The sequence below is a fragment of the Micrasema longulum genome, unplaced genomic scaffold, assembly GCF_059751315.1.
Source record: "Micrasema longulum isolate JH-2025_06_02 unplaced genomic scaffold, ASM5975131v1 h1tg000823l, whole genome shotgun sequence".
NCBI classification, from domain to species: Eukaryota; Metazoa; Arthropoda; class Insecta; order Trichoptera; family Brachycentridae; genus Micrasema; species Micrasema longulum.
This window is the reverse complement of record NW_028278015.1, coordinates 129,040-155,157: the sequence shown is the minus strand read 5'-3', so window position 1 is coordinate 155,157 and position 26,118 is coordinate 129,040. Positions and strand designations below refer to the sequence as shown.

Here is a 26,118-nt window from a genome sequence, read left to right as displayed (position 1 = left end):
AAAGCATTGAAGCAGGGAATTTCTCGATATAAATAAAATATTTTGAGATTAATTTTTAAAAAGTCACGTAGGTTCCGCTCGATAAGTTAAAATGTATTTTATATCAATGGCAGCTGGCAATACAAAATATCTGTCAGTGTCATTATATGTTGTGGCACGGTTTAAAATTTTTATTTTATTGTCGAGATTGATCTGAAGCATGGCTGATGAGGTGTCAACCGTTTTAGGCGAAGACGGGCAGCCCAAAACGGCAAAGCAGTTGGAGAAGGAAGCCAAAAAGGCGGCAAAACTAGAAAAACTAAAGCAGAAGTTGGACAAAAAAGAAGCCGCTCCGGCTGCTCCTAAAGAAAAATCTGACGTATGTACTAACCTTAAATTATTGGTGAAAGTAAAAATACCTTTTTTACCCTTTCTAACAACAGTAATAGTGTTGCATCAGTTAAAATAATGATATTTTTTGTGTTTCATATGATAGAAACCACTATTACTGTATACTATTATGTATTTCATAAACCAACAAAATTATGATTTATACACACATATGCAACTTTTATAAAATTTGTGCAATTTGTGGTTTTACATTATCAAATTAATACATGCCGGAATTCATTAAGTTGTTATAACTAGTCTAGGAATAGTTGAAAATAATCTTTTTATAAAATTCAAGTTGATTTAAAATAAAATCATCAAAATAAATTTGCCACTGTTATTGTAATAGTGATGCAATCATTGCTTTATTATATAAACGTATTTTAGATTTTTAGAAAATAATTTTCATTCAAGATAATTTGCTAGCCTCGTGGTGTAGTGGTCAGCGCGTTTGCCTCCATGCAGAGGTCTCAGGTTCGATTCTCGACATGGTTGACATGAAATATTTATTTAGAAAGGTGTTTTTACACTGGAATATTTCATAGTCCCTCGACTGGTACCTGAAGCGTAAGACTGATCATCTTATCTTCATTTAGAAAAATGATCAAGATACTCTGCGATTGGTGTTCCAATGCAGTGGCCTATGCACCGTTAGGTGCGGAAAGGGAATAATGGTGAGATAATCCAGACGATAGATGTCTTATGCTTAGATCAGGCACATCTACAGCGATATGAAAAGTTTTTTTACTTGTACGCAGACAGCGCATTAAATTCGATGAACGTGCATTTGCAGTGCAGGCCAATTGGCGTGAAATGCTCTCAACAGCAGAAAACAGGGTGGAAAAACCTAAAATCCACCCATTCTCTAAATCATATGAATAAATCCATAGCATGATCACAAAAGAAATTGTTTTACTGAAATTTGAAGTTAAATTTAATTCAGTATTCTTAGAATATTTTTGTAAATCGCATGTAGTAAAAATAAGAAAGACTTATAGAAAAGCTTTCATCAGCAAAACTGATACATAGTTCTGACTTACGGAAAAAAGAAAAACAAGAGAACAAGCAATATTTGTTAAATGTTCTGAATATAAAAACATTCATCACATCGCCCTTGAGGTATTATATTACAAAAATGGCACTACATAAGTTATCCATAATAATAGTTTCAAGTAGCAAAATGTAATAATGGAGTCTTATTTTTTTTTATCGAAATATAGTTTTATACGTTATCATTTGTATTATGTTTTTTAGAAGTAAAACTATATGAATGAATTATATTGTTTATGCGCTGAATCTTTTAATGTTGCCTTTTTAGAAAAAAGCAAAGCAAGTAAAAGAAACTGCCTTATACTCCAGTGACACCACAGCTGGGGAGAAAAAAGATGTTTTAAGCCAGATGCCTGATGCTTACAGTCCACAATATGTGGAGGCAGCGTGGTACAGTTGGTGGGAAAAGCAAGGATTCTTCAAACCAGAATATGGAGTAAGTCCTTAAAATAATCATTATTTAAATAAATTAACACCGCACGGGTTTTTACATTTTGTAAAGTAAAAAACATTTTGTCATTTACAATAATCATCACACCATCACTTACAATAATCACAGTTTATATAATCTCTTACAATAATCACAGTTTACGTAATCATTTACCCGATGTAGGGAGTACCGCTTTACCCATTGTTAAACTACTGGAAGTCTTACTTAATTCTGACCTTTCTCTTGACGCTCAAATTAGTAGAACGATAAGTTCATGCTTCTACTAGCTGAGACAAATTAAATGTATACGCAAAAAAATGCCGGTTGATGCCGCCCGTCAATTAATAAATGCGTTTATAGTGTCTAGAGTCAATTATTGTAATGTTATCTACGCAGGTCTACTAATGAACAAAATGACTCGCCTACAGTCTGTATTAAATGCCGCAGCGAGACTTGTTTTCGGAATCTCTAAGTTCAGTCATATCACTCCAACTATGCATTCCAGATGAACTAGCTGACAGGCGTCTTACGCTTAGATCAGCTACGTCTACGGTGACAGAAAAGGTTTTTATACCTCTACGCAATCAGCGCACTAAGTTCGGTGAACACTCATTTGCGGTCGCAGGCCTTATGGCATGGAATTCTCTTCCAGCAGAGGTGCGAGACTGTGAGAGTAAAGTGATGATTTGGAATAAACTTAAAACCCACTTGTTCTCTAAATCATTTGAATAAATCCGTAGCATGTGAAAACCAAATATTAAAAAAAAAACAACAAATTTAAAAGCTTCAATTAAATTTATTTATCTGAAAAATCACTTTGTAAAGCACTCTTGAGGTATTATATTACAAAAATGGCGCTATATAAGTTATCCATAATAATAATAATAATTATTATCACTATTTGCAACATAATTTACACATTTCATCATCATTCACACCATCATTTACAATAATTACCATTTAAATCATTCCTACTACTGCTACTGTCATACCATTTCTCCATAGGGGTAGGCAGAAAGGGTGGACACTCGTCTATCCTAATATATATTCCTAGCTTGTTCCACATTCATGTATCTGTCATACATGCCCTTTGGCTGTGTCTGCTTTTGACATGACCAGACTTAAGACTTTAATTTATCTGATCATGCCACATCTTTCTTGGTCATCCTCATCCTACACATCCATTCATTCTCAGCATATACATCTGTTTTACAATTTTTTCGTCATCCATTCATTCTACATTATTTTTTATTTATTAAATGTATTACATACAATTACATTTATTACAGTTTTTATTACATTATATATATAATTAACATATTACAACAGCGATGATGAACATTTAAGAGAAGGTAATATAGAAGTCTAGGCATCTACAGGGCTTATGACCTGTCAATGGCTGGTTTAAGTGGCCACTTTACACACTGTGTAACATTCACCATTCTGCATCTATAACATCTATATTCCTTCGATTCTTTTATCTGTTAAGTCATTTTTCATCAGTTCTTTCATCATCATATATAAGTTTAGTAATTTGTTATTTTAATGCTGTTCCTCTCCAAAAAAGAGAAGCTCTTGTGCTTGGAGAGGGACTTACACTGAGTTTATAGTAGGTACAAGTATTATAAGTATTTTATATGATAAAAATATAATGATCAAACTATAAAAATAAAATGTAAAAAAAAAAAAATAACCAAACCATCTCAGTGACCCTTTCTTAATCTTATCAATTGTACCTATCTCAGATTTGCATCATTTACAATTATCACCTTTTGCATCATTATTTACAATAACCACCTTTTGCATCATCATTTTCAATAATCACCTTTTGCATCATCATTTACAATAATCGCCTTTTGCATCTTCATTTACAATAATCACCCTTTACATCATCAGTCATCATCATTCAAAATCAAATAGTCCCTATTTTAGTTGTGTAAAATTGTAATTTCCTGTTAGTATGATTTATTGTTATAAGTTTCATACTTAATGTAATTTAATTAAGCTTGACAATTAAAAAAAATAATGATGTATTTTTTAAAACTTATTTATTCATGTTGTGTTCACATATAATCGACGAACAATGACTAAACATAACAAATTGTGATTATTTTACCAATGTTGTATGTATTATTTATTGTTTGTGAACCATAATATAATAATATAGTCTTTATTCACTAAAATACACATATTATTACAATATTAATACATTATAAAAAGAAAACATACATTTTGTCCCGATAAACTATTAAATAATAATGATATAATAACTTATATTTACATATAAGTTACTAATTAAAAATACTTGGTACACTTCCACTTATTTTTTCAACCAATTAGCTCTTTCACCCTCTAATGGGCATCTTCAGACTGGTAAACATTATACAGTGTAAGGATAATTTATATAAAACTAAAAATTATCTTAAGTACATTTACATTATAATAAAACAATAAATATTTTCATAGAATAGAATCCTCTCTTCCAGCACACAGCCAACACATGCTTCAATAATTTACAATGGAATTCCATCAAGAATTGTCAATAAAATATTAAATAATAGTTTGTCAATGGGTGCTCAGACATTAGTTTTAATTAAGATTCAAATAAAAGTAAATGAGTACAGTAATAATTTTGTACACATAAAATAATGAACATATATTATTTTAGTATTAAAAATAGTATTAAGAAGATCATCATTATTGCTTTTCTGCACCTAATGGTCCATAGAGCACTGCGTTGGTATAGCAATCGCAGCGAATCTTGGTCATTTTGATCAGCCATACTCTTCAGATACCAGTCCATGGACTATGAAATATTTTAGTGTGAAAATACCCTTTTAAATAAATATTTCATATCAACCATGTCAGGAATTGAACCCGAGACCTCTTGCATGGTAGGCAAACGCACTGACCATTACACCATGAGGCCGATTAATAAGACAGAATTAAAAAATATATATAATGGAACAAAATAAATAAAAAATTTCAATTTTACATCTAAACAAATATTGAAAATTAAAAGTACCTATTTAAATGAAGATCTTAAGTATGTAAATAAAATAAGAAAAAAACAAAAGAAAAGCTTAAAAATAGTAAAAATGTATTTAATAAGAGATTAAAATACTAAGTTTCTTAAATGAATGTTTTACGTAAATAATAAATCAGTATAGAAACGTTCAGTCTACTAACCACTTTCGTAATAAAAGCATAATTTTATACTTATTTGTTTATAAATTTGTATAAACCACTTAATTTTTTTAATTACACTTCGACCGGTTTCGAGGTTACTACCTCATCGTCAGGAATTTAAGTTAAATTTAAGCTAAAATATTTGAGTCAAATTCCTGACGATGAGGTAGTAACCTCGAAACCGGTCGAAGTGTAATTAAAAAAATTAAGTGGTTTGTACAAATTTATAAACAAATAAGTGTAAAATGTCATACCACAAAGTGAAAAATGTTTTTGATAACAATAGCATAATTTTATTTTTATTATGACATGTTTTCAAGTCAAGTGGCAACATATGAAATATTTTTGGAACAATGTAATCCAACATACGCTGTCCATATTCATTTTACATAATAAAAACATGTTTTTTTTTACACAATAATTGCCATATACATCATCATTTACAATAATCGTCGTCAATCGCATTATTATTTACAAAAGGTTCTTTTATTAATTTTCATCCAGATCTTACACTGAAATATTTCTCGGGTCCTGGATTCGCATCTAAAGCGTGAGACTAATAATGCAATCTTTGTTTAACAGAAGGTTGAGATATGCTGCGTTTGGCGTACCATATGATGTACTATGCACCACTGTGATGATTATTTATTTTTAGAGAAAATCAGTGTTGGACAAGAACCCGAAAGGGACATTCATGATGGTAATTCCTCCCCCCAACGTGACGGGAAGCCTGCACCTGGGGCATGCCCTCACCAACGCGGTGGAGGACTGCATCACGCGCTGGCACCGCATGAGCGGGCGCACCGTGCTGTGGAACCCCGGCTGCGACCACGCCGGCATCGCGACGCAGGTCGTGGTGGAGAAGAAGCTCTGGAGGGAGGAACAGAAGACCAGACACGACCTTGGCCGAGAGGAGTTTGTCAAACGCGTGCTGAACTGGAAGGAGGAGTAAGTTTTATCTGTGTTTTAAAATACACCGTCTACTCCCAATTGAAGGAATGTCTCAATCCGATATAAAAAAAAGACTTTAAATGCTCTTCTTGATGCTTGGCAATCGCGATGGGAATCTTGTCCTTCAGGGAGGGTTACCTTTTTTTTTTACCATTTTGCCTATGTTTGAATATCCACATTTCCTCAACTGTTCCGTCTGTTGACTTGTTACACAGTGTGTAATGTGGCCACTTAAACCAGCCAATGACAGGTCATAAGCCCTGTAAATGCCTAGACTTCCATATTCCCTTCTCAAAAATGTTTTCCCTCTCTGTTGCAACAAGTTTTAATATAAATGACTCCCTATGTAGAAAATCCAGTCAGCTGCAAGCATTTGGACATGCTCAAAACATTGTCAAAAATATAATGTTTGAAAATTTTATGTGATTTTTCTCACAAAGATGTCTGGGTGTTCTGTGCTGTAATTCACCACTGTATTTGAAAAAAATATACCTCCATAGTAGAGTAGGTAATTAGACAAAATAATTAAATAATGAACAAATGCATCCATTAAATACATATAATATAAGTATAAACGGTACACGCAATTCGCATCTGAACTGCAATGAAACTCTAAGGAATTTAATTCTTGTTTTTTTTTCAGAAAGGGAGTTCGGATTTATGAGCAGCTCAGGTCTCTCGGTTCTTCGTACGACTGGACCCGCGCCCGCTTCACTATGGACCCTTCGATGTGTAGAGCCGTGACGGAAGCCTTTGTGCGTCTCCATGAGAGTGGCGACATTTACCGAGCCAACCGGCTCGTCAATTGGTCGTGTACCCTAAAGTCGGCCATCTCAGATATCGAAGTGGACAAAGTGGAACTCACTGGAAGGACAATGCTTTCCATTCCTGGATATAAAAATAAGGTATATTTTATCATCCATTTGCATTCATCTAAAATAAAATAAAAGACAAGGTGACACGTCCCCACAATACAAAGTGCACTTCATAAAACAATACTTTTCAAAATATGTTAAAAATACGGTGACATCTATTGATATAAATATATGTATACACTGGATGCGGCACTAATCACCCCTCTTGGACCGGTATTTAGTGGGATTTAGTATTCTACGTGCAGCGGTAAGTAAATGTGAAGCAGCGTAAAAGGGCGCGACATACAGCTTAAATTCACGGCATAAACAGTTTGTCTTTTTTACTCTACTACGCGTCTCGCACGGCAATGTTGATGTGGCATGACGTGACAATGCTCATTTTCAGAGCATAATTTGAACCTGGCGTTGTATGAAGCATCATCTCTAATAATACCTCTGTGGTGACATCACATTTTTTCAATATTGCCTAATGAGATGGTGTAAAAATAGCTAAACATTTTAAAACAAACATTTTGTCGGAGTTAAATAGTACAGTAATATAATTTTTTTATCACTAAATTTATTTTAACACTAAGTTATTACAGCACATTTTCATGGCCTTAATTTTTTTTTACAGGTGGAATTCGGAGTGTTGGTGACCTTTGCCTACAAGGTGGAGGGCAGCGGCGAGGAGATTGTCGTGGCCACCACCAGAGTAGAAACCATGCTCGGAGACACAGCCGTGGCGGTCCACCCTAATGACGAGAGATACAAACATCTTCACGGCAAGTTTGTAGAACACCCCTTCTGCAAGAGGAAGCTGCCCATTGTGTGTGACGAATTCGTGGAACTCGGCTTTGGAACTGGTAATTAGTTAATCAATTTATTCAATGAATATTGTTTGTATACATTTAAAGCACTCGATCTTTCTCGAAAATATTTGTCTTTCTCAGTTCTACACATTCACTATTATTTTTTTATATTTTTCTTTTCAAATTATGAAAGATAATTTACCTTATTCTCTTCCTGTAAAGGAATGACAGTAAAGGAACAGTGTTTGTGACCGCAGCCATGCCTCTTTAGACTTCATTTCGGAGAGGAAAATGAAAAAATAATACATACTCATGTTGCTGGATATACGTTGAAAAGCTTACGATCCCATTTAAATCTGTCAGATCCATTGGATGTGAACAAATCCTTATAAACTGAAACAAACAAGCAACTAAATAAATGAATTTGCAAAATATAAAACACTCAAAAAGCAAAAGAAAAACAATTTCCTTTCTTAATATATACAACAAAGTATTATTTGCGAAACACTGACAAAACAGATTCTAACAAGACCGTATTTTGATAGGAAGAGCCTTTGTAAAATACGAGAAATCCCACTTGTTTTCATCGAAATTAAAATCTCATCTATGTTTCAGGTGCTGTTAAAATAACACCAGCTCACGATCCCAATGACTACGAAGTTGGCAAGAGACACAATCTTCCTTTCATTACAATATTTGATGAAGAAGGACGTGTCATTGGAGACTGCGCACAGTTCACAGTAAAGAATCAACTTTTTATTTATTAAACAAGTGATTTATTTAATCCATAATCAGCCATGTTGGTCTATTGCAGGACATAGGCCTCCCCCTGTCTCCTTTACTCCTGGTTCTGTGTCATCCTCATCCACTGTCTCCCGGCAAAACTCTGAATATCATTCGACCATCTCATTGGTGGTTGATCTTTGTGTCTCATATTCTTCGGCCTCCATTAAGAACACGCTTTGTCCATCTATCTTCAGATATTCTCACTTTATGGCCTGCCCATTTTCACTCCAATCAATCAATCCTTTACACCACATTACATATTTTGGTGTAACTGCGAATCCGATCTGTATCTTAATTATAAGGTGTTAACCAGAGGCGGTTCCTTAGTATGTGCATAAGTGCAGTGCACTGCCAATTTAAAATTTGTGTAAATAAATGAGTAATTTTACTGATAGTAAAAATATGTTATAAGTAGGTAGAAAGAAACAGGGATTTGTTGCAATATTATACTCGTAAACATCATAATATTCAATACTAGCGCCAAAAGATCTAGCGAAATCGACTCTAGCGGACGATTTTCTCATCTTGTCTACACATGCGCAATCGACCCAGTGCATATTCTGTTTTGCACAATCTTTTACCCTGAATTTGTAAGAAATATATCATATCTCCTAAAATCGTCATTTGAGCGAGACAGACAATGCTTCATACCGATGAATTGTGCGTTAGAGGGAGAAGATAATATACATATTCCGGGCATTGCCAACGCATGCGCAGATTTGAAGTTCGTTTGTAATGTCACTTTGAACATGCGTAATGACATGATATTAGTACGAATTTAGTTAACTATAACGTGCGTATTATGTTGGGCGCATTTAGCATTTCTGGTTCTGATGCGCGGGCTATCATACTGTTGCTCGTGTATCACGTCAGACCTATCATATTATTATAATATTATTGAACTTAATAATATACAAGTTGACAAAATGTAAAGAAATGCACTGCCAATGTTTTCGGTCAGGAGCCGCCAGTGGTGTTAGCATAAGTTGTTGTTTTTTCCAAATTTAAAAATGAGCACCATAAATAAAATTAAATGAAAAGGGTTATATTCTTTATTTTCACATTGGCTTCTAAGTGGAGCACGTGTACATCACCAGACGCCTTCAGGAGACCATATCCGTAGCCAGCACTCTCGTCTCCCTTAGTTCCGTTGTATAAAGCTGAAAGATCGTCATCAACGGCCTTCCTCCACGGCGGGAGCCCGTAGGTGCAAAGAGAAGGCAACTTGTGGTCAGGTTCTCCTGAGGCATGTGCAGTATGTGTCCAAGCCAGGTTCACCGTCGCATCCTCAAGACGCTCATTATACGAGGCTGCTGCATCCGGTCTCGGACTTTAATGTTAGTTAAGAAATTGAACCATCTTATGCCTAATATTCTTCTCAAGCACTTACTTTCAAAACTCAGAAGTTTGGTGTTTTAAGCTTTGGTAAGGTGCCAAGATTCGCACCTATATAAGAGCACTGGCATTATACTAGAGTTGAACAACACGCGTCATATTAAAAGTTGCTCCAGCAATTCCTAGGCGGGTTGCCAGCTCTTTGTACATGCTTCCATCCTCAGTTATCTAAACTCCAGAGTATTTAAAGCTGTCAACTTCCTCTTCCTTCTTTCCTACTATCCTCTTCCCATTATTATAGAGAAGCTAATCAGGGTCAGTTCTGGATTCGTGAACATTTGTTGCTGTGTGAAAAAGACTCTGATTATGCTGGGTCACATAATCTGAGTCTTATCTTGAGTTTGCTTTTACCTTACATATATTTTTTTATTTGATTACAAGCCTTAAAAATGGAATGTCAAGCAGACGAAAGTGAGCAATTTAGACACCTTCTTCTGTTCGCATTCAATCAAGGGAGTCAAGGAGAATAAATTGAATGAGAAGAATACATAATTGATTAATTTACTGCAGAATAATGAAGGAGAATACAATATTGACTCATTTGTTGTTGTGTCCTCTTGTCCTCTTATACTAACACCCAGTAAAAAACAGATTCAACAACAACAACAAACCATCACGCCATTTCTTCGTAGGGGTAGGCAGAGAGGATCGAACGCCATATCACTCTGTCTTTGCATATAGACGTCAGTTCCTCTACATTCATACATCTTCTCATGCATGCATGCCGATTATTCCTACTCTTGACATGTCCATCTTCAAGTATCTGATGGACTTAATCGTGCCATGTCTTTCTTGGTCTTCTTCGATTTCTGCATCCATTAACAATCGCATCGTAGATCCTTTTAGCCGTTTTTCGCTGTCCATTCGCTCTACATGTCCAATCCAACGCAGCACCCCTTTCTTGATTCTGTCGATAATGCATGTTTCAGTATTATATATAAAACACTTTACATATATGCTTTTTAAATTCTGAAACAATAAAACCACAAAGTTAATTCTGAAACAATAAATAATATAACTGTATCTTAATTTCATCTCTTTCCATATCATAAAATATTATTCCAAGCATAATCAACACATAATTAATTATATTCTGTGTCCTTGTACAGCTTGAAACTTATGAGAAGACTACTTGATCAAATTCATGTTAGGATTGGTAGGATACAATTGTTAAATACTTAAATCATGAGTTTGGAATGCAGCTCTCAAATGTGGAATTTAGTTTGCCAAATGCCACCCAACTGAGACTTGTCCTTTCTGTTTCTCTGGTTTGATTATCTCTGCCAACAATTATTTAGTGGCCCAAGTATAGATAATATATGTATATAGTGGTTAACCGTATCTATTTATTATTAAATAAATAAATCATTTGTTTTCAAAGTATACTGCGGAGTAAAAACAATATCTTTTATCACTTTATTTTATTTATTTCAGGGCATGCTCCGGTTTGACTGTCGTCGTGAACTGACGAAGGAACTCCAGAAGTTGGGTCTGTACAGGGACACCAAAGACAACCCGATGGTAGTGCCACTGTGCAGCAGATCAAAAGATGTGGTGGAGCCTCTCATGAAACCTCAATGGTGAGTTTAAATTCATCTGACTTAATTATTCAAATAATTTTTTGTTTTTTTTCCGTTTCATGTATATTTGACTTATTTAAAAAATATTAGGTACATCATCAGTGGCTACAGCCTGTTATGGGTTCTAGCCTTCTCCGGAATCTGTCTCCATTCCTCCCTGCATCCTGTGGCTCTTCTCCAGTTCGTCGGGCCAACTGCTCTTATGTTACATTCCAAATTATCCAGCCATCTTATTTCTGGTCAGCCTCTGCAATGTTGAGTTTGCCATACAGCGCCTCCGTTTTGGTTGGCAGCACCAAATATCTTCCTTAATATTTGACATTTACTTTCCGTTTTAATATTAGGGCACATATAACTAATATTTAAAAAGAAATATCTATCACTTAAAATCTCCTTTGCGAGTAAATAAATGCTCGTGCTTAAAATCATTACTCATTTTAGGTATATAAAATGTGACGAAATGGCCGCATCAGCAGTGAAGGTCGTGAAGAGCGGAGAGCTAAAGATCATTCCGGAGTCTCACGAGAGGACCTGGTACCACTGGATGGACGGGATCCGGGACTGGTGCGTCTCCCGCCAGCTATGGTGGGGCCATCGCATACCGGCGTATCAGGTCACCGTTCTGTCACCGGACGGTCAAGTGCAGGTAATTTAATTTTTATTTCAACAATATTAACGGCATGTCTAAATCTATGAATTATACATATTATTCTTCTGAAATTACCAAATTTTTTTTTGATAAATGAATTATCATCATTTCCCTATCCACCTCAACCCAGTGATGCATAGGGCACTGCATTTGTACTCCAATTGCAGCGTATCTAGATCATTTTATTACATGGAAGGCAAATTGATCAATATTACGCTTTAGGTATTAGTTCAGGAGCAATAAAATGTGGGGTTCATAGTCCATGATTGATGACACACACGTGCTAAATAATTTCACCTGAAATATTGAGTCATGACTCCAAGAAGCTAGTCAGCGTTTTCTATTGAATTAAATTCATTACATTCTGCGAAACACGAGATCAACATCCTGCAGTACATTAACATTGTCCCTACCATGGAGATATGAAGAACAAAGGAACGTGTCATATAAAGAGACCAGAGGGAGCAGTCAACGCCCAGTTCAGTCCAGTAAAGTTCAGTCAGTCAGTCACTCAGTTCCAGCATGTAGTTCAAGTGCAGTCTCTTCAACCCATCATCGCCGCTACGCTCGCGTTATACAACCAAGAGCTGTATCTTATTCGTCATGCAATAAATACGCATTAAACAGCAACCTCGTGTCTTCTGTCAATCTCTAACTGGAGTAAGAGCTCCACCAGCCCTCAACAACCAAAATCCTATGAAAATATTACATTGAGGGGATCAACTGATCAATGCATTCGATCAATCGCATTTTTTTTATTTAAAAATATAATATAAATAAATGTACGTAAAACAGTATGTAAATTCAACCCTGTCGCATCGGAAACCACGATGATCAGTATGATAATATAAAAAACCAAAAGGTTGCACAAATCATAATTCCTTTTGTGGGAATTTTTTTTTTTTTTTTTTTTAATAAAAAAGAAATATTAGCGTTCTTATAATTTACCCAAATATTTCCATTTTGGTGGCCATTTTCAACGAGTTGTAAATAACTCACTATTAGAAAATGGAAACCAAGTTGGAGTAGAGTGGGGTTCGAACCTCGGACCTCTGATCCGTGAGTCTGCAACACTAGCCACGGGACCACAACCCGATTCAACAAAATTACTTCCGGAATAAAATGTTTTAATAATAAAAGGTGTTAATAAAATGTATTAATAATAAATCAAAATAAAAAATAATATGAAACCCACTCCATCCCAACTTCCACGCTGTATTCATTGATTCTTGTAATAAAGTATATATTTTTGAATTAAAAAAAAATTAGAGATGTTACAAAAAAATCTCTACTGAAAATTGTAAAATAAACTCCCTCTTTAATACTAGCATCCTGCTCCATTAGAGGTAGAAACGTTCAGTTTATCATGTAAAAATAAATATATTGTTTATGCATAAAAATATCAAATTGTCAAACATTTTCCATTGTAGACAATTTGTACCACACAATATACTTATCTACGCAAAGACAAAAACTGTATCCATCTGAAAAGAATGTATGAATGTAATTATAAACTATAATGGAAAAATAAATGTATGGTAATAGTTGTGTTTCTGACAGATAAACCCTACTGCTGTAGTTAAAGTGAGCCGTCCGAGGAAGAGGAGATTTAGGAGTATGAGGAAGGGAACTCCTAGAACTAAAACCGTATGTCGTAGTTTACCAGCACCGAACTGTAGATTCAGTAATCAGCCACCTGCATGTTTTGTCCTTTGGCACCGTGTATTTTGTTTACTCTAGTTCTTTTTTTAAATTTACTATAATTTTTTCTTTGGATTTTACAATAAGTTACAAATACACAAAGGCATGGCCTGTGTGAGGGTATACATTATATTGAAATAAAGTCTACTGAAAAAATACGATGGATATCAAAAAGTTAAAAAATGAGTGCTTATATTAGAACACAATTTTTTTGCCGCTAAAGATGGGAAAATTATAGTAAAAGTATATTCTATTCATTAAAAAAAGAAGCTATTTAAATCTGCTTTTTTTTATCCATAATTTAAATTGAAACAAATTCAAATAATTAATCAGAAATGCATTGAACAGTTTTGGAGCTATGAAAAATGAGTTTCTTTGCCAGTCTGGATTTACAATAAGAGATTGCAAGTAAACTATTCAATCTTTGTTCAAATTGAATTGTCAAATTTTGTCAAGCAACTGATTATTTATACGCTATGTTAACATGCATGTTGTTATTTTATTTTGCCATGAATTTTCCCATATAATATTTTGTTTGTTGTTTGTTTAATAATTGTGTATAGCATATCAATCGTCCAGTTCATTAGTAAGACATCTCCAAATAATAAATCAAGATAAAAAAAGAAAATAGGCATTTGTATGGTCACCTAAAATGTTATATTGTTGATTTGTGTTTGAATTTTGTCAACTGATATTTAGTGATTAGTGATAGTGGACGATAAGGTAAAAAGAATGCAACATTATAGATGCTGTGGAAATTGTAACGTATATATTTCATCTTGCCCTGTTTTTGAGCACCGCGCAAATACTTACGTTTCTGACAGTGTATTTTGTAGTGTTGGCAACACATGTTGTAATGTATATATTTCATCTAGCCCCGTTTTTGAGCACCGTGCACAGTGTGTTTTGTAGTGTCGGAATGTAAGTATTTGCGCGGTGCTCAAAAACGGGGCAAGATGAAATATACATATATGTTACAATATGTGATGCTGGATCTAAAAATAAGCCAAGAATATGCTATATGCTAAGAATACCTTGGACCGCCAGACGAACCGACGCCTCCATTCTCCAGGAACTAAAGCTGATGGACAGACTCTCGACCATATGCCTCGGATGAGTTCTCCGATATTTGGTTACCTCGCAAGGAGAGAGGAAGATTGCGTGGAGCAGCTTTTTGTGGTTGGCAGCATAGAGAAAAGAAGAGGAAGAAGGAGGTCTCGCATACGCCGTCGGACCATATGAAAACTGCAACAGGCACTTTGTTTATCGCATAGGCAGCTCTCAGAAATGTGGGGTGCCGAGACAAGTGGAGGACGGCAGTCTCTAGAATACAACACAGTAGTCACGATCCTCGGTCATGAGATACTGACTAAGAAAAGTTTAGTTATTATGTACATTGGTCTAAATGTCCGTTCTATTAGTAGAATATTTATTAATGATTTTTAAATAACCTGAGAAATATCACCGTATAATTCTGTTGTCATTATTTTTTTTTTCTGACATTTTGCAATTATCTGAATCAGAAAAAACTTTTTCATAAAAGTGCAACTAAAATATTTTTTTTGGACTCTTCTTACTAATGAATTGGACAGTTGAAAGTAGTAATGCAGAAAGCAGCCAGCCAAAGTAAAGGGACACTGAGATAATAGCACCTTTATGAAACAAGTGAATAATCAAATCTACACAGCAGTTGGAATGTTCATGACTTTGCCAAATGATAGAGAATGAATACATTAGTTTTTTTTTATATTATAGCCAGAATCTAATTATGTATTTGACCGAATATAATGATTTTTAAAGTACCGTCAGATTTTTATAGTGCTGTGGGTGTTTTTTGCAAATTGAGAAATGCCATGATTAAGTCAGTTTTTTGTATGAAAGCGGCCTGGCTGTTTTTAGCAAAACATAGAATTGACTTACTACACCCGATAACACCAATATCTCATTTTTTCTAAGTTGTGGACTGGCTGCTTTTGCATAACTACATTCAGTTGATATATAGTCTTATTTACTTGTAGCTTTTCTTCGATTTGCTGGGTTGAAATCATAATTTTTTTCAACTTTTTTTTGTCTGACTGCACACGTCACTCATTTGCAATATTGTTACAAAAATACATTGGAGTTTGAGCATATCAAAGGAGAGATTTAAAAGTAATAAAGTCTCACTTTTGCAGTTAAAAATACAATTATTTTGAATGTATGTACATAATTGTTTTTTTTACACAGTTTACTAAAATTCATCATTAAAAAAAGTCTTTGTCTATATTATGCATACTCTATAATAAAAGAACTCATCATTTTATAGTCTCTTACGTTGCACAATGAATACAAAAATATTGCCATTGGCGAAAATTCGTAATGCTGTAAGAGACAAAGGGAAAAAAAATGTTCAATTCGAAGAATATTTCCAGATTAAAATAGCAGTTTTGTCAAGTGACGCTATATTATTGGTTTATAATTTCAGGCCAGCGATGAAGACAACTGGATATCAGCGAGATCGGAGGAAGAAGGATTAAAGAAAGCGGCCGCCAAGTACAATGTTAGCCCGTCCCAGATCCGGCTGCAACAGGATCAAGATGTCCTGGATACATGGTTCTCTTCAGGATTATTCCCCTTCTCCATATTCGGATGGCCAGATCAAACCGATGATTTAAAGGTACTTCAATCGATCGAACAAATATATATTGGATGTTAACATAAGTTGTGTCCGTTTTTGTTCTAATGAAGAGAACAAGAGGACGCAACGAAAAAAGATTATAATAAATTAGTCAATAATGTATTCTCCTTCATTATTTTGAAACAAATTAGTCAATAATTTATAGCATCTTCTCCGTACACTGTGCAAATATCGCGAGCGGCTTTATTCCCTCGATTAAACGCAAACAGAAAGAGGTGTCAAAAATGCCCATTTTTGTGTACTTGACATTCCATTTTTGTAATGTTTTGTAATGCTCTGGCAAAAAGTACCTGGTCTGCAACATGCGAAGGAACTGATAAAAGGGTACTCATAAAGTTTTGCTTTTGACCCAATAAAGCTCAGCCGAAATCGTGAGGGTTATCACTAGAGCCCGCCCATGGCACTGCAGATTAAACAAACACCTTGCCAGAATGAACCTTTCCGAAACTTCTAGATGTAGGTTCTGCAGTGCAGATGAGGAAACACCTATACACATTCTATGTGAATGTGATGCTTTACATCATAAAAGGAGTCTCATCCTCGGGAGACCACTGGTTAAAACCGAGGATGATAAAGAGCTCACCCTGTACCTAATAGCCCGATACTTTACGAATATGGGCTTGGAGTGGGAGATTTAGCAAAATGTAAACTCTCGCCTTCCACACAGCAGCCAGGCTCTTTAACGACCTGGATTTGGAGGGCGAGAACTATTCACAGGGACCTGTCACAATAGATCTTCACAGGTCGCAGTGACATCAGGAGCTTGCTTAGCACTGACTTCCACCACTAAGAACATGAACTTAAAAGCAAACGCAATATCTTGTAGACCAGAAAAGCTTGTTTTAGTATGAAAAAACCGCAACTGAGTTAAAGATGTAAAATGTAGTACATATACTTTTTTGTACGGAGGAATAAGTTGGGGTAATTGGCTAGTTTCATCGTTCACTGAGAACGGGCTCTGCGTTGGGCGCACTTTATAGATATTATTTTTGTAGGAAGATATAAACGGTGGCGGTGATTTATAATAAATAACTGTTATTTTATTTGTTTTCCCAAAAATGAAAGTCAAATATAATGGTAAGCTGTGCATAATAGCTTATTTGGACGATTCGACCCTGGTAGACGGATCAGCTTAATGCTGCTGTTGTACTTATGCATCTCTCTTCCAGACTCGTAGCACTCTTGACAAAAAATTCAATCTTAAACATTGTGAATTTCAGGCTTTCTATCCCGGCTCACTTCTGGAAACTGGGCATGATATTTTATTCTTCTGGGTTGCTAGAATGGTTTTCCTCGGAAAGAAACTCCTCGGGAAACTTCCATTCAAGTAAGAACTTTCACAAGTTATCATAATCTTACATACTTTGTTTTTAATTTTATATAATATTCTATAGGAATTATATGCATGGGAGCTCCTACCCCAGTTGGAGATTGACTGAAGGAAAGGATGTTATGCGTTGATGTGTGTTTATTACATGTTGAATAAACAGAGTATCTGCGTAACTGAACTGTCAGTGTAACTAAGGATTCTACCACTTTTATATAGTAATTGTCCAGTGTTCACTTTACTTCCTCGGCCCGTATTTCAATGGGAAGCTAACATTTATCTTCAATTTTATCTACAAAGTAAAATTAAGTTTTCTGTATGAAAAGTAGAATATGTATACAATTTTTTTTTCTAAACATGTTCAATTACAGGTTACCAATGAAGATACTTTAAATTTTTGTACAAAAATACACATTTTCGTACATAAATATTGATTTTACTTTGTAGACAGTCAAATATAACTCTGTTAACTTCCGATTGTAATTACTCCCCTGGCGGGAACTTGAGGTCATATATTATTTCCCTGGCTGTCAGCAATTTGTCATCAGTAATTTGGGTGTTTTGATTATCTATTGTTTCCATATAGAAAATGTGTGATTCAAAAATTAAAAAATGAAATTATTGCCGATAAAATGGAATAACGGTCAATAAATATCAAGTTATATTGATATGTGATGTGTAATGTATACATCAATAACTGTATGCTGATGATAGTGCGTTTTTTTGCACCACAGGAGGCCAGGAGGCCAGGAGGCCCTATAACCGTTTCTTGCTAGCAACAAAGAGGACCTGCAATTCTTGGTAACAAAGGTCTTCATTTGTTGGAGAGATGATAGTCTGAGATATTAAGGATTTTCTCCATTTTTAAATTATAATGATATTTTTTTTATAAAAAAAAAGTTTAAAAAAAAAAAAAGATTTTTTAAAATAAAGAAGGTTATGAGGAATGTTCCTTTAAAGTTTTGCAGTCTGGCCCTGAAATAGCTTGCATATGTAATAGTAAATAAATTAAGAAAGACATATACAACTGGGTTGTAGTCTCGTGGTAGTATTGTGGACTCACAAGCCAAAGAGAGGTTCAAATCCCAATCTACCAAAACTCGATTTCCATTTTTTCAGCACAAGTTATTTACGACTTTTAGGAAATGGTCTGAAATTTTTAATATTTAAGTAAATAGTAAGAACTCAAGTATTTCTCTTTTTAAAAAATAAAAAAAGTATTATTGACATAATCAAGGATTGCTACATTGGTTTTTACATGTATAGCGATTGGACAGTGAAAAAACGGCTAAACGGATTTACGATGTGAATGTTGATGGATACAGAAAATGAGTGATAAAGGCATGACATGACCAAAGTCAATTAATACTTGCAGATGAACTAGTCGAAATTCGAAATAATCCTCGTGCATACATGTGTAAGGAAGCAAAGTCTGTATTCGACAGATCGAAGTGGTGTGGTAGTTTTTCTGTTTTGTTTGTATCATATTGATGTCTTTTTTTAGGGAGGTGTACCTCCACCCGATGGTACGCGATGCCCACGGCAGAAAGATGTCCAAGTCGCTGGGGAACGTGATCGACCCGGTGGACGTGATCCGGGGGGCCACTCTGGAAGCGCTGCACGCGCAGCTGCGGGACTCCAACCTCGACCCGCGCGAGGTGGAGCGCGCCAGCCAGGGACAGAAGCAGGACTACCCCAACGGGATACCCGAGTGTGGGACTGACGCTCTGAGGTAATGTTGAGATGATGAGAATGCTTGTTGACTTAATTGATGGATGCATTGAGAAAATAGGAAACAGGATGAATGAAAATAGACTAACATTAAACCTAAAATTAAAATTAAAACACCTGATTTGTAACCATTTAAAAATATATATTACTGATCGGTTTCAAAGTGCACATGCTCCTTTATCAAGGTATAATTAAAAATTGAATATAAATCCCATTTTATACTTTTAACAGACTCGTAAGTCGGGAAATATGGAACAGTGGTGTGTGGTGAGGTTTTTGACTAGGGAAGTAGTCACTTGGTACTAGTCATATACCTTAGTTTAGTTACGTGTGTATGTAAAATATAGTTCTACTACCAACACAATAATTTAAATCTAGTGCTTTAAAATATACTAAAAAGCATTTTTTTTACATCATTTCAGGATAAAAGAGTTATATTTCATAGTTTAATATTATAATACCTTTGTGTCAACCGATTTAAGCTCTAAATTTGTTATACAACAGTCTTAATTGTATATGCAAAATAAACATGTATTGGTTTTTTAGAATTGCTTCCACAGAGCTACTGAAGATCTCAACTCATAAATTCAGTACTGGGCGACCGCCTAATAGGAACTGAGAAAGTAGTTGCTAGCGATGGACAATACTTTCAATGTCACGTTTTTTACTATTTTTAAAAAATATGAATGTAGCGTGACTCTCAGACTCGAATACTACTCTAACGTACGACCCCATCCTCCTCAGATTTGGTACGACGGCTATTGGCCCAGAAACCCCCGGCTCACAATACCGACCGAGGGATGAACTAATCCACTCCAGTTTCGGGCTATATATGCTCGAGCTGCCCCTAGAACAAGTAGAGTAATTTTCCTTCCGCCTACAAGCTAACATCTCTTGATTGGAAGCAGGAAACTCTCTTGGTAGCACTCATTGGGTCTCCAAGGAAGAGTTCACCTTTCTACGAGCAACGAATCTAATGTATAGACAATTTGTGTTCTTCTGTGTTTAATTTATTATATTTTCATTCTATACCTACTGACTTTTAAATAATAAAACTAATATGTGAAAATAACAGTGTATTGACTCTAAAATAATTAATTTTAACCAGTTTAATTAATTAAGTTATCCTTTGTAGATTTGCACTCTGCGCCATGGCACAAGGAAGAGACCTGAACTTGGACATCCTGCGTGTCCAGGGTTATCGATTCTTCTGTAATAAGCTCTGGAACGCCACCAAGTTTGCTATGATGTATCTTGGAGAAGGGGAATTATTCCAGGTAATATACTACTTATTGTGTTTCGTTATTTATTTATTTAATCAATTTATAACTAAAATAAATAAAAGAAAATAACCCCATTCTTAGACAGTCAAAAATACATCACCCTACTAGCCAAGCATATGTATTAATGGATCAAGTTCATTAATCCTAAACCAGAGATATTTAGGTTTAGAGTTACTTACCTTTAATAAAAGCCAAGGTGTTTTCACTGCAAACATTTAACATATTTTGATAGTAAATTAATCAATTTAAATAAGTAGTTGAAACATAAAGTAAATACATAATAAGCTAGATTATATTAGAAAATACAATCAAAAGAATAAATATGGACCTGTTTCACTATTATGTAAAAATGTTTATTATAAGAATATAAATTTTTGATCTGTAATCAATACTCAATACAATTCAATAATATTGCGATTTATGGAGAAAATTTAATGGCTGCTATTCTGTTATTAACACACAACATAGCAATTTGTTTTATCTACCCATAACAACATCAAACTCAAATTTGATGGAACTCAGATTTGATCCATCTAATTTCATCTAACTGTATATTTTATGTATATGAAAAAACAATAAAAAAATAAATAAAAAAAAATAGTTGTTACCTACATAATAAAAATAATTAAGAACTATAAAAACGCATTTAAAAAAAAAGCTATTTATACAAAAACATGTATAGGCTATCAAGCTCTCGAACTCTCCGCGCCCAATTCCACTGAGGAAAGCAATCAGTAACTTCTTTAGTTAGAGGCTCTTACAGGATTTTCACAGTTTTAGTTTTTTTGTTAATAAGAGTTTGTATGAAAATGTTAAAAAAGTATTCTTTATGTTTCATCTAATTATAGGCAAAATTCATATTTATGGCAAACTTTTAATAATTTTAATGTAATAACAAAATCATTAAATATAGATTTATTTTGCAAATAATCATAATGGCGTTTGCTTTCGAAATAATTTCTAGTAGGCATTTTTTAGTTTCTTTTGGATTTACATTAGATTACTGTTCACTTTATGTTCGAGAATCTTTTTTTAACTTACTGTGATGCTACTTGTGAAAATCTGTAATTGGCTTATTAGTGATTTGTTTTGTTTTATATTTAAGACAAATATAGCTGTTGGTTATCCAGAATTTAAAAAAAATAAAAAAATATATTTCAATATTATTTTACTTCCCTCAATAATGATGTATGTTTTGTTAAATAATTTTAATGTGTTTTATTTTTATTTTTTAAACTAGCCAAATATTAAACAAACTAGTAAATGCCTAGACTTCCTTCTCTATAATGTTCTCCATCTCTTTACTATGCTTCATACTATTGTTTTTTATGCTGCTTGAAATAATATGCACATATGATATTTATTTATAAATAAGAAATAAAAACGAACACATCACGTGGGTTACTATTTACGTAATAGTAAAAACTTTATTTATATGTTTTAAATAAATATTTAATAAATGAACATTTTGACCATTTAACCCTGCAAATAAAGAATCAAGTGACTACCTAACTTATCATGTGTTATTGATAAGGTATTTCTTTGTAGGTGATTGAGCCCACAGTGCCGAGCAGTCTGTCCGCTATGGATAAGTGGATGTTGTCTCGTGTAGCCAATGCTGTGTCCATAGCTGGAAATGGGTTTAAGACTTACGATTTCCCCTCTGTAACCACCGCTTGCTACAATTTGTGGCTTTACGAACTCTGCGATGTGTATCTGGTAAGAACTTGCATATTTTATTGCATCCGTATTTTATAATATATTATATTTATGTACGCAGTATCTCCAGAAACTTAGTTCCGTTTGTCAGATTAAAGAAAACAAGTAGGCTTAGGGTGCCGACAGTAGATCACCCTTTTTTGGAAGACTGTGATTTTGTAATGGTTTGAACATGAAAGCTATACTTTTGTATCACAGTTTAATTATTTTATTTTTTGACTGCATTGTATTTTTTTAGATTTACTAAGTATATGTAGAGTTCTTAATTACAATTGAGTTATTTTTTGTGATTACCACACCAAGGTATTATTACCTTAGGTGGGTTTTTTTAGTATATATGGGTAACTCAATTATTGTTCACGATTAGGGTTCTATTAGTATATATAAGTAACACAGTATATTGGCGGCCTCCGTGGTGTAGTGGTCAAGACGCTTGACTCACACACGGAAGGTTCCGGATTCGATTCCCGGTGAGAACACATAAATTAAACGTGATTTTCATCAAGCCTGGGTGTTCTGTGATGTAATTCACCACTGTAATTGGGCCTCCTGGTCTGTTGTGGTGCAAAAAAAAATTATATATATATTTACAAGCTCAGCTCCTTCATTTTCTCTTTGGCCTAGTGAAGATCAGTCAGTCGTCACAGCATCGCTTACGGAATCACAAGAACTATATAATGTATACCACTCTGTAAATACCTTTTAAATAAATAAGTAAATGCTTGTTCTCAGGAGTATCTCAAACCCGTGTTTGCTAGTGGTAACGAAGTGGAAATCAAGAATGCCAAGAGAACTTTGTTTACAAGTTTAGACTTTGGCCTTCGAATCCTTAGTCCCTTTATGCCTTTCATCACTGAAGAACTGTACCAGAGGCTTCCCAGAAAGGACACCTCCATACCTTCAATATGTGTGGCACCGTACCCAGAAGTAAGTAATATTTTTATTTCACAAAACTCAATACACTAAACTTTTCAGTTCAGTTTTGAGAGAAAGTGCTTGAGTTAAATATTAGGTATATATAAAATAGTTTGATTTTATAACCAACATTGAAGTTCTAGAATGGACGCAGCAGCCTCTTACAACAAGCATCTTAAGGGTGAGGCGGTGGACCCAGCCCACCTGCCTCAGGAGAGCTTTAACTTTTGCCTCTTCTTCACAGCTGCACAGTTTTTTGTCTGTGAACGGGACACAGGATTGAAGCGGAAGGAGGCTAGCTGGCGATAGGGTCTCCTGGAGGCGTCTGTGATGCTCAAATGCTCCACTTAGGAGCGGATGTGTAAAAGAATTATTATAATATTACGTCATTTAATTTTAAATACAGATACGGTACCATTTTAGTGTTGCGGACTCTAATTTCATGTTCGATCTCTACCTACCGCTTAATTCTAATATTTTTTTTGTGAAAGAGCTAAAAATTTTATTTATTTTTTGGCGTGAATATACTTCGCAAAAGTATATAGATGAAATGATTAAAGAAATATCGATGATTAAACTTAAGTAGAATGCTGAATGTCACAGTGTCTAAAGTGATCACTTAAAAAATAATTACTATGTTTCAATATAAACACGGTTTTTCAGGGCCATACTGCAAAACTTCAGAGGACCATTTTTTATGGTGTGCTTTTAAAAATATCCTTATTATTTTTTTGGAAAATCACATTATTTAATTTAAAAAATTGAGAAATTGAGTCTTTTTTATTCTACAGGAGCAAGACTGCAAATGGCGCAACGAGCCGCTAGAGCGAGACGTAGAAGTTGTCCTGAAGATGGTGCACTCCATCAGATCAACTCGCTCCATGTATAACCTCACCAATAAGCAGAGGACCGTGGCACATATCAAGTTCTCCAGCGGAGAGAGTGCTGAGCTGGTCGGCCTCATGTCAGGACTGGCCTCCCTCGCCTATAGTGACCTGAGCAAGGAAAACCCGCCTGCAGGATGCGCTATCCTGACTATTTCAGATAAAATCGATGTCCATCTCGTCTTACAGGTGAGACAGAAGTGACAACATTTTGATTTAACACGTTCATGGACACTTTGGATCCACTTATATGGACAAGTAATGTCATAGCTTTTGTATTTGTTGGAATATTTTATTTCTGATTGGACCGTAGTTGATGGTTTGAAGTAAATCTTATTTGACCAACATACTGAGACATTTTTCTTGCTGATTGTTTTTGACAGAGGCATAATATCTCCTAACATATAATTACTCCAGTTTCACATACGCTATTGCCGTCTTTCCACCACCAATATCTTTTGGACTGACGGCTATAGCAATCATTTCCTGAATGAGAGACACGATTTAGACGGCTGTAATCGGCCTCGTGGTGTAATGATCAGCGCGTTTGCCTACCATGCAAGAGGTGTTGGGTCCGATTCCCGACATTGATATGAAATATTTATATAAAAGGGTGTTTTCACACTAAAATATTTCATATTCCCTGGACTTGGTACCTGAAGCGCAAGACTGATCATCTTACCTTCATGTAACAAAATAATTATCAAGATACGCTGCGATTGGTGTACCAATGCAGTGCCCTATGCACCACTGGGTGGGGAAAGGGAATAATGAATAAATTAATGAACAGTTAGCGTAACCGCAGAAGTGTTGATGCATTTTGACACAAAGCCAACAATTTGCGGCTTTGGTTTGGTTTGGTTTTACATCAAAGCTCATTCAAAGTTAAATTCCTGAAAATAATTATTTAAGTCTAAATTTGTTGCAACAGAGAGGGAAAACATTTTTTAAAAGGGAATATGGAAGTCTAGGCATTTACAGGACTTATAACCCGTCATTGTCTGGTTTAAGTGGCCACTTTACACATTGTGTAACATTCACTATTATGCCTATGCTTAAACATCCACATTTCATCAACTCTTTATTTAGATCTAAATAACTCCCTAGTGAGGAAATTCAGCCTGTCTGCAAACATTTGGGCATATTAGAAACATTGTTGAATTATTTTAGTATTGTTTGAATGTGTATAATAATAAAGAACAGATGTTAAAAAATATATTTTATGATGTTTTAAAATAAAAAGTATTTTAAGCTAATAAATTTGTTTTTGTAATGAAAAATATAACAGGGGCCGCTGGTTTAAAGATCTTTTTTTAATGCGCGCTATGGCGAATGGGGATAAGTTGGAGCCACATTAAATGTAGCTGTCAACCAGCAACCCCCGTTATATTTTTTTACAAAATTTAAATGAACTAGTAGGTAACTATCGGTGATAGCCGCTAGCCTACATATAAATAAATAATCAAATACATATATTAAAAAAATTACCTAATATTTGTTACAGGGACTCATTGATCCGATTAAGGAAATAGCTAAGATGCAGAAGAGTTGCGAACAGCTTAACCAAACTATCAGTAAACTGGAGCAAGCTATGAAGGTTCCGGACTACGCTACCAAAGTTCCTGCAGAAGTGCAGAACTCCAATATTGAGAAGGTGAATCAGTCCAAAGGAGAACTGGAGAGATTACACGCCGCTATGGAGTCCCTCAAGTTGATGTGAATGGCGAATTAATATTTTCAAATAAGTTTTCCATTTTATTTATTTTTTATTTTCTAGGTTGTGAACCAATAAAATAATAAAATATATTTAAATAAA

The 26,118-nt window shown here is 34.7% G+C and overlaps 1 protein-coding gene across 2 annotated transcripts; it reads left to right on the top strand.

Annotated features, from left to right (window-relative positions):
• Window positions 1-128: 128 nt before the first annotated feature.
• Window positions 129-26,118, top strand: ValRS (Valyl-tRNA synthetase). 2 transcript variants are annotated; one of them, XM_088230839.1, is made up of 17 exons: window positions 147-358; window positions 1,688-1,855; window positions 5,694-5,986; window positions 6,633-6,894; window positions 7,481-7,709; window positions 8,271-8,395; window positions 11,271-11,416; window positions 11,858-12,062; window positions 13,626-13,712; window positions 16,231-16,422; window positions 17,664-17,770; window positions 19,275-19,502; window positions 20,637-20,778; window positions 22,333-22,503; window positions 23,236-23,430; window positions 24,210-24,491; window positions 25,807-26,118. In XM_088230839.1, the coding sequence occupies exons 1-17, from the start codon at window positions 200-202 to the stop codon at window positions 26,020-26,022; spliced, it is 3,207 nt and encodes a 1,068-aa protein (XP_088086965.1). In that variant the 5' UTR covers window positions 147-199; the 3' UTR covers window positions 26,023-26,118. The 2 variants fall into 2 exon arrangements, with proteins under 2 accessions (XP_088086966.1, XP_088086965.1); XM_088230840.1 differs by lacking the exon at window positions 13,626-13,712 and having other exon boundaries at window positions 129-358.